At 42.7% G+C, this 10,177-nt stretch overlaps 1 protein-coding gene across 1 annotated transcript; it reads right to left on the reverse strand.

Annotated features, from left to right (window-relative positions):
* Positions 1–744: 744 nt before the first annotated feature.
* On the reverse strand, positions 745–1,428 carry NEUROG1 (neurogenin 1). Its single transcript, XM_015424050.1, has one exon. It carries the CDS (start codon positions 1,426–1,428, stop codon positions 745–747), a length of 684 nt encoding a protein of 227 aa, XP_015279536.1.
* Between the last annotated feature and the right edge of the window lie 8,749 nt (positions 1,429–10,177).

A 10,177-nucleotide genomic window follows, 5' to 3' on the forward strand; every position in this document is an offset into this window, starting at 1 on the left:
ACTGATCATGTCAGGGATCAGAGCTCCACCAGGGAGAAACAAAGTTCCATCCAGACCCATTATATTCACCACAAATTTGCAGTGCTACATACCCTGCAAATGGCCCTGCGCACCCAGTTGAATCAGACCTCCCTAAGCCTTTTCATTGTATTGTCAGGGCGTTCAAACCAAATTTTCATGCTCATTTTTCTTCATTAGAGTTCTACAAATTGTAAAATTGACTTTTCACCTTGTTTGTAGCAGCAAATCTGTCCCTTTTCTTCCCTTTTCTAAATCACATTGATGCCCAAGAGCACAGGCCAGTGGAAAGGAACGAAACAAAGTAGGATTTGTGACGTTTCAAGAAAGTGCAAAAAAGGGAGAAGAAAGCAAGCAAAGGGCAGGGAAAAAAATATAATCACATTGTTGCTGTTTCAGCCAAATGGAGGTCTGTTCAAATAGTACAATGAAGACCAGTCTAAGCTTGGCCTTACATTGTCACATCGTCTGTATTTCCCAAACTCTCCTAGCTGTATTGTTATGTAAACATATCACATAATTTTGACTTTTGACTGAATATAACATAAAGCTTGGATTTTTAAAAGCCAAAAATTCACTCTCCCTACCCTGTTTCTTTGTGGTACCTAAATCATAACTAGAAAGCCCACCAGGCTAAGCAAGCACTGACCAATCTTGGTAACTAAAAGAAAAAGGTTTTGCTTCTGTGTGAACAAGTGGACTCCCCACACCCTCAAGTGCCTTCCCTTAATGGTACTGCACAAAGCAAGAGGAGCTCTGTAGCAAGTCTTTAGGGAGGCTATGGAAGGAGAAGAGGTTCTCTGTGCGCCCATAACAACAGTCTTCAGAGGCTACTGGGCTGCTAGGGTTGGACGTGTAGGCAGAAAGAGAGGAGGTGGAAGGAGATGCAGTGGACATCCAGGAGCCTGCATCACTGCCAGGGCTGGGTGGGTCTGTGGAACTCAAGTAGCTGGGCAGAAGCATTTCTTTGGGAGGTTTCTGGAGGGACTGATCAGCCAGTCTTAGAGTCTCAGAGAGGGCCCAGATGTAGTTGTAGGCAAAGCGTAGAGTTTCTATCTTGGTCAGCTTGGTGTCATCTGGAAAGGTTGGTAGGACACTCCTAAGTTCATCCAGTGCTGCATTGAGGTTGTGCATGCGATTCCTCTCCCTATCATTCGCCTTGACCCGCCTAGTCTTTTTGATTGTGTGAAGGACAGCTTCGTTCTTGACCTTGGTGCGGCCCCGCCGCCTCTTCCTTTCTTTCTCTTCCTCGCACCTCTCAGGGCTGTGCTCTGGGGAAGTGTCATGCTTTGGGGAGGCCAGGGAAGGAGCTGGCAGGCTGCTGAAACTCCCTTCATCGTCAGTGAGGCAAAAGGACACATCACTGCTATTCTCAAGGTCAGAGTAACTGGTCTCCAAGGCAGAAGACATCCTGGTGGGAAAAGGAAATGGGACACCATTAGTTACTCTACATTAAAATGCAAGGGCTCAGAACCAAAACAGAAATTGTAAAGAGGATAGAGAAGAAGGAGAAAATCAGAGGACAAAAAAGTGACTTGATAACAACTTATTTTAAAATAATGGCAGTGATTTTTAAGCACCTCAAACTGAACATAAACAATGTTGGAAAGTTGTTCTGAAAATTAAATTATACTAAGAAAATGAAAAGTGGAGTATACAACCACAGTTCTGTGTCAAGTGTCACTCCCTGTTAAAACACTGTAGTTGGGTAGCTGAACTATAAAGCTCTTTGCAAAGGCAATTTTCATTCGCTTATCTGTGAAATCTAATCTACAGTGCCACTGATCTGTTCTCTGCCTTTCTGTTTCCTTCATACTCACTTGGCAGTCAGGGCGGCAGTCCGCACATACACGCACGCCAAGTTCCCAAGTGTAACCTGAAGAGAAGGAAAACTTGAATTCTTGAAAGTCCTGGAGAGAAGAAAAGCGAGAGGAACGACACGCGACAGCTCTTGTCTCTGAAGTGATCTCTGCCGCTATCAAGTCGTGTGAGCAGCGAGTTTGGCACACGACTGGCCTCAGACATCTTATATATCCTGTAAAACAAAAGATCGCCCCCCCTCCTCCCTTCCTTGCCTGTTTCCCCCCAGCAAGCTCTGGCGGAATGAATGAATCGTGGCATCAGGTCTGCCCCGTGCTGCACTTTCCCTCATTTGCATAATATATGCTCCCAGAGCTCGGCTCCCTCCCGGGAGTGTGCCTATAATTACTGAAGCCCAATGGCAAGAGAGAACGGACTGAGAGCCACGTGAGCTATCACTAGGCTAAGCCTACTTGTTTGAGCTTCATTAGTCTATTAAAACGGGGAGGGGGGAGGGGGAGGGGGAACAAAGTGATTAGCCCGAGGACCAGAGGCACAAGTCCCGAAAGGAGCCTTTGGAAGTGAGGGAGAGGTGCTACCTCCTGCCTAAAACAGCCTGTTCCGAGGCATTGAGAACTGCACCAAGCAGGAATGTGGGGCCGCAGGATCTTTCAGAGGGCTTTTCTCTACACCTTCTTGAATAAAGCGTGACCTGACAGAAATAAAGGCACTAGGAGAGAAATAATATCTTCATAGCTAGGTGGGACAGGAGATTCTCTTCTTTGTAAAAGCACATGGGCGAAAGAATAGCAAAGCACGCATCAGGCCGTCCACCAGTCTCCTCAACACTTTGCAGACAGGCCTGGGCTGCGTTGGATGGGATATTTTGTTGTTTTAAATCAGTTCGTAGTTGAGAAATTAATCATGGCCAGATCCATATCTTAAAAGTTGCCGGTTTCATCCTGTGATCCAGTTTTTAAATTAACAAGCTTTTTAGGGAACTCTGTTAGGGCAGTGGGGCTATTCACCTGCTCCAGAAGTGTTTTACTCAGAGAACAGACAATACTTCAAAACAGTGAAGCTTTTGGCTAAGTTCACACCATCCCACCACACTTTATTATGGAATTTATGTTTTTCTTTTGAGCTGGAATTCCAAATGATAACATTTAACTTCTGCTCAAGTGGTTAAGACGCTGAACTGCAGGCTGTGGAAGGTCGGTAGTTCAGCAGTTCGAGACCTGAGTGTGCCGCATGACCGAGTGAGCTCCCGTCTCTAGTTCCAGCTCCTGCCAACCTAGCAGTTCGAAAGCAAGAAATTGCAAGTAGATAAATAGGTACCACTTCAGTGGGAAGGTAACAGCATTCTGTGCGCCTTGGTGTTTAGTCATGCCGGCCGCATGAACACGGAAATGTCTTTGGACAGCGCTGGCTCTTCGGCTTTGGAACGGAGATGAGCACCGCAACCCTAGAGTCAGATTCGACTGGCTTTCGAGCAAGGGAACCTTTACCTTTTACAATCCAAAGGCTTCTTGTTTTTTACCTAGAAAGAAACATTCTGTTTTTGGTATTGTAGTTTTTTTCATTTTCCATTTTTATTTATTTAAACCCCACTTTCATTCCCAGGAAGATCCCAAAATGGGTCACAGCATTCTCCCTTCCTTTTATCCTCACCACAACCCTGTGGGTTAGTTAAAGTTTTGGGTATGTGACTGGCCCAAGGTTACTCAGAAAAGCCCCAGGCAAACGGGCCAGATATCACGGGGGGGGGGGGGGGGCATGGCTAATTGCCCCGGCGCAGTTTGATCCGCAGTTACGCAATCAGACGCGCCAGCAGCACACCACGGGTCCTTCCCTCGGCGCCAGCGGGTAAACAAGGGACCGGAGGGGAATGCCGCACGCCAGCACAATCACACCATGAGCGTCTGGAGGCAGCCCGTGGCAAACATTTACTAGTACCTTGGAGGTACTAGTTTTTTAACTTGCATTGTCAGCGGTAAGCCACGGGTGCGCTCCACTTCCCAGATGTTGGGGTGTGATTGCGCCCGGATAATCCGCCCACCATCCATGCCTCTCCCACAGCAACTTTGCCGTGTGACCGGGGCCAAAGTATGGCAAAGTGTTACACCTTTTCTTAGCCACTATTGACACTTCAGCATTTGGTCAGAACTCTATGGTTAAACCATAGAATTTTGCCCAAATGCTAGAGCATTTCCCGTGATACAATAAAATCATTTCCAGTGACCATTTACTGTTACAACATCTACCCCTTTCAATGAACAAATAGGTATGGTTACATATATTTTATATAGTATACATATATTTATCTAGCTGTTGAAAGATGTATTAACGTTTTGTGCATGTGCTAGTATAAAAGTGTGTAAATTCATACAAAACTATAGGACAGTGTTGGGATTTTTTCCCCCTGCTGCAGGATTTTCCCCCCTTGCTGCAGGACCCACACCTGGCTCCAAATACACTGCTTTTCGCTTTCACCTTTGTCCCATGCTTCAGGCCAGCCAAAATCTTTAAATCTTTCATAAATATTTTTCCCCAAGTCCCTGGTGTGTTTATCAAGTCAAACCTAAAATGCTGCAGCTTGGAAGGATTGGGTGTGTGATTGTCAGAAGGGCTAATCAATTGACTGTGCATGGCCCATAAGGGTGTGGCTACATGATCTCCTATCCCAATATTGTACCACAAATTTCTCATGGAATACCATTTATTCCTGTGCTACAAAGAACTGAGTTGAAGAGCAACCAATTTTGTCTGTTTCCATGGCCAATCACCATTCTATGGAAACAGGAACAATTGGTGGCTCTTCAGCTCAGTTCTCTGCAGCAGGAACAAATGGTACTCTATGGGAAATTTGAAGTAAAATGCGGGATATAAATTCTCTTGAAGATTTCCCCCCATGAATTGGTATCCACATCGTGCTGGGCCTACAGGTACTACAGAGGGGAGTGGGGGACATAAAAATGTCTGTCTGCCTTTGAGTAAATTGGCTATAATTCCATTATGAATGGTCCTATGGCAACTATTAATAGCTCAAATTAAAGGTAATCCTATAGTGTAATATTAATATAGATGTGAAAAAAGTCATTGCGGGTGGTTCAAATTGCAGCAGCCTATTGTCAGGGCCTAGGTGGCAGCAACAGATCTCATCTGTTTTAAAACCTCTGTTTTGGCTACCAGTTTGTTTCCAAGTTCAATTCAAGGTGGCCGTTATGTCCTCAAATCCCTTCATGTTCTGAGACCCATATATTTAGAGGAAGGTCTGCTCCCATGCTGTATTTCCTTGAAAGAAAGGCAACCCTGACTGTAAGATGACCTCCCCTCCAATGTTATACACCAACAAGTTCTTTACTGAACATAACTGTAACTTGCATGCAAATATAAGATGACTTCTTCTTTTTTTCCAAAAAACCCTAGGCTTGCCCTGGAGTAAATACTTTATGTCCCTGTGTGCCAACTACAGTCTTCAGGTTGTCATCTGTTAGCAGTCCTTCCATTTAATGCAGTACTCCTGGAATTCATTCTTTTTCAGTTGACGCTCTCTGTGGAATAGGCTCTCTGAGGGAGGGGGGACACCATCTCTGAAGGTGCTTAGGAGGTTTGCAAAGCTATTTTGCAAAGCTATTTTTAGATCATTTTTAAAAATTTACTTTAAACATCGTAACAAAACAAAAGCAAATGAACTGAAAGGATCTTGATCATAGCAAACTATTTGTTTGCTGTTTTGTTCACATACTAGGAAAACCGATGGTGTTGTAGCAGATTCCATGTTAAATCAACAAAATTTGGCATACGACAGTTGCTTTGTAACTGTGGATTTTATTGAAATCTTGTTGAGTTACTGTCAGTGTTCCTTCTACGCTGAGTTAGTGTGAGCTAGCTCAGTTTTTTTCGCCTCTGGCTCACACATTTTTGTCTTACCTCAGGAAGGATGGTTCCAGAGCAAACTAATTTATGCAGTAGCCAAATCGCTTGCTCACATCTTTAATGCCAGTAGCTCACAAAGTAGAATTTTTGCTCACAAGACTCCACAGCTTAGAGGGAGCATTGGTTACTATCCAAGTTGAAAAGTATCTACAGCCCCTTCAAAAATCTGTGACTGGGCCCTGACCTGGGTAGTCTAGGCAAGCCTGATCTCATTAGATCTTGGAAGGTAAGCGGGGCTGACCCTGGCAAGTATTTGGGAGACCTCCAGAGAATACCAGGGCCAGGAGACTGGGGGCAGGCCATCAAGTCACTTCTCTGAAAGTCCTCCGTGCCCCCAGTAGGAGTCACCAGAGATCACCATAACTTCCAGGCATGGGCACGCGCATACACACACAGGCACACAGACATGCAAAAATACAAAAAATAAAAATCTGTGACTGGGGCAGAGCCACACCTCTCTAAAATTTGTTTGCTTGTTCTTGTTTGTTTGTTTGTTTATTACTTCAATTTATACCCCCGCCCTCCCTACGAGCAGGATTGTTGTTGTGGAATGAAATGTACTATGCCTACCACAGTAATTAAGGTCTCTGTTTGAAGCTCAAAATCTCTTCCAACAATTCAGACTGTGGAAAAGTAATAGGAAATGCAGCAATATCTAATGGACAGACACATTTTCAGGAGTTTACCTTTATTATTCCCATTTTACAGATCAGGATTTGCCCCAAACTATACAGATTAGTCCATAATGGTACTGGAACTACAGTATGGTTGGCAGCTCTGGCTTGGGAAGCTCCTGGAGATTTGGGGAGCATTTAGGCTGGTGTTTGGGGAGAGGAGGGAGCTCAGCAGGGATGTGATGCTATAAAGCCCACCCTCTGGAGCCATTTCCTCCAGGTGAACGGATCTCTGTAGTCTAGAGATTAGTTGTAATTTCAGGAGAATCTGAGGCTCCACCTTGGAGGTTCACAGCCCTAAACTAGAATCAACATCTTCCAGCTACAAGTTGCCACGTTATTTGCACTGAATCATACTAAGTCTAGGCTGCTGTTGAGCACTTGCAGAAATTGCCAATAAAATGCTTAGACTTTTCACAGTTTTTCACACAATTGATTATTGCTACAAAATGCAACTAGGAAGTGCAATATCTTCCTCACTTTTAAATAGTTTTTTGCCTAGCCAGGTAGCACAGAGGGATAAGAAAAGAAAATTGCTCCGTGAATAGACAAAAGACAAAAAATGTTTGCATAATCCATTCAGCAAATACTTATGAATAGCCAATGCACTGAAAGAATGAGGAGTGAATCTTTTGCGAACAGAAAGTAGTGCTAAATTTCTTGGATAATTTATTCCCAGCGAATAATTCAGTTTAGCTCAATAACAGGCAATGTACTAATTTTGCAAACAAATTGTTCAACTAACAAAGATAATGTGTCTTACACCTTTGGGGTCTGCTTTTGATGGAAGCCAGTCACAATGTATTCAGTGTCTTTTCAAACATCAAGAATGGGTATTTGACTGGAAAATATGCTGAGAGAATTGCTAGTATGTGTCTAGTATGTGTCTAGATATTCCACTGAAGACATTTGGAAGCAGCCATTTTCTTTGTGAAATAAACACATATTGTCTGATATTAGATCGGTCCCTCTTTTCTTGCTGACCTCTATCAATAATGATAATACAGAACATATAATATTGGCTTTGATTGACCTTTTCTCTATTCTTTTAAAATACTAATGATTGCTCCTTGCTAACAAGGATTTTGGAAACAAGGTATATTTATTGCTAGTTTCTGGGGGGGTGAGGTTCATAAATTCATCAAGTTATGAATTTGGAAACTTTCCTCAAAAGAATCCTAACTTCATTTTCATATTTACAATTATTTAATAGCTCTAAATGGTGTCTGCTGCGTATCTTGTTTCTAATATGCCTGCTTTGCAGTACCATAAGTCTGGTTTCTGATAGGAAGAAGAGTCCCGTGAATGTGCTCAGCATGACAGAGTTTCATGCTGTGGGGATGGCTGTCTGGGTAATGAAGTTATTGGACATTCATAAAACAATACCTATTAAGATCAGCTATCTAGTGACCTATAGGAATGTCACATAGAGGTGCACCCTGATCCTTCTAGATCTCCTCTTCTTGGAACTTTTTTATTGTGTCTGCTCAGGTCCTGATAGCATTGCTTAAACATCAATCAGCCACCTTATTCCTGCATGAGCCCCTTGTTGTTTGCTGTGTCCATTCCAGTTATCCAATCAACTCTGCCGTGGTTCATATTTTCACACCAAATATTTCACCGCAGGACTCTTATCACTTCCAGCATGGCTAATTCAAATATTATGGCCCCTGCTTGGAGGCTGCTGAAAACAGCTTCAAATTGAAGAGCCCTGCTAGCTTCTTGCACTGGCCTGGAGAGTCTTAATGTGATTATGTCAAAGATAGCATCTTTGAAATGATGCAGGTGCTATGCAGAGTGCCACTATTTGAATGAGATTTCTTGACCATTTCTCCATGGTGACCATAGGATATGAAAAGGCCCTAAAACCTGTAGCTTTCTTTTCTAGTGATATGTGTCAGTGAGGGCACCAGGTCTGTACTTGTCTTGATTTGATGTACTTGTCTTGATTTTAAAAAAAATATTATTTAATTTTCACATAAATAAAACGATAACAGAAACTATAAACAGTGTAACAAAGTATACATTGGACTGTCTTACGGCTACTCAAACTTATACAACTAATGCAATATCCATAAAGAAAGACATCATAAGCCAATAGCAGTACCATACCTATAATATAATGTACATAATATAATAAGTATAAAGATTTTGAGCATTTGGGAATTTCTTCATGCTGTGGCAAAAAATCTAGTATAATAAACCACACTTCTGCAAAGTTGTTGTGTGGTGGGTTTAATTCATACTGACTAATCTGATATGTATTTTTTTCCATTATATAAATCTCCCATATCTTCCGATATCATAATGCGAATGTAGGTGGATCTGGACACTTCCATGTAAGTTATGACTGATTTTGCTGCCACCACTTGTCTTGATTTGCATAATTTATGCTCCAAGAATTCTGTTCCTTGGCCATGTACCTATAATCACTACTGCCCAGTGACAAGAAAGAGCTGATAACTGATAGAAGAAACAATAGGAGTCTTTTCCAATGACCAGAGTTGCCAAGCAAACACTACTGGATGGGGAACAGCAAGTGATGAACTTGTAAGTTGTATACATGATCAGATTCACATAACAAGATAGGATTTATTGATGGGGAGTCATAGGGCCAATTATACATGTGTCCACCCAATCACATCTCATTTGGGGCTTGGAGGGGTTATGTATTTTTATGTGGATGGCAGAGCTAAATTCTGCCCCTTTCCCTGTTGTACCTCACTATGCTACATTGCTTTCAGCCTTTTTCTTCCAAAACAGTTCCCGTACAGGGAGTCAGCCCTTAAGAATCATTCCTACATAGAATCCTTTATGATCATTAGCTAGGACAAGCTTTATCTTGTTAATTCCTTAGGATTTGTTAAACCCCATAGAGTATAGTGCTGTATGAGACTTGAAAACTTACTCCCTGGTTAGTTGCTGTAGCAGATTGTCATATGCTGCAATTAAAGAATACTACATGAAACGGGATCAGAAGAGATATAACTGAACCAGTGCTTTGAGGCCATGGTCAAGTGGCTAAGGCAGAATAAAGTGAAACTGAATCCAGACTAGGGTTGCCAGATCTGGATTGGAAAATACCTGGAGACTTTGGGGGTGGATCCGGGAGAGGGCGGGGTTTGGGGATGGGAGGGGCCTTAGCAACATACAATGGCATAGAATCCACCCTCCAAAGCAGCCATTTTCTCCAGGGGAGCTGATCTCTGTCAGCTGGAGATCAGTTGTAAAAGCGGGATATCCCCAGGTCCCACCTGGAGGTTGGCAACCCTAATCCAGACAGGACAAAGGTAATTCTAGTTTGGTAGTCTTTTGGAGGGCTGGATCTGCTTGTGGTAGATGGAGTTCAAAGCAAGTTAAGAGCATGGTGGTGCCCATAGACTCATCCTTGCTGTTTGAAAAGCAGGACAGTCTGATATATAAGAGTGCCTTCTATTAGATGCATTGGCTTCACCTATTTCTTAGACTCAGCTAATCTTAGCTTCAGTAATTCATGTTTTTGTAACCTCATGATTGGATTACTGCAACATGCTGTCTGTTGAGCTACTCTTGAAGACAACCTGGGAACTGCAACTGGTTCAGAATGTAACTGCTTGATTATTGTAAGGAATGAGTTATGGAAATATATCTCACCTATCTTGTTAGTTTATGCGCCTGTCTGTTTCTGAGTTCAACTGATGGTGCTGGTTATGATCTTTAAATCTCTTTGTGGCCTAGAACCCACATATCTAAAGGACTGTCTCTTC

The sequence above is a fragment of the Gekko japonicus genome, unplaced genomic scaffold, assembly GCF_001447785.1.
Source record: "Gekko japonicus isolate JY-2015 unplaced genomic scaffold, Gekko_japonicus_V1.1 scaffold582, whole genome shotgun sequence".
Taxonomy (NCBI): domain Eukaryota; kingdom Metazoa; phylum Chordata; class Lepidosauria; order Squamata; family Gekkonidae; genus Gekko; species Gekko japonicus.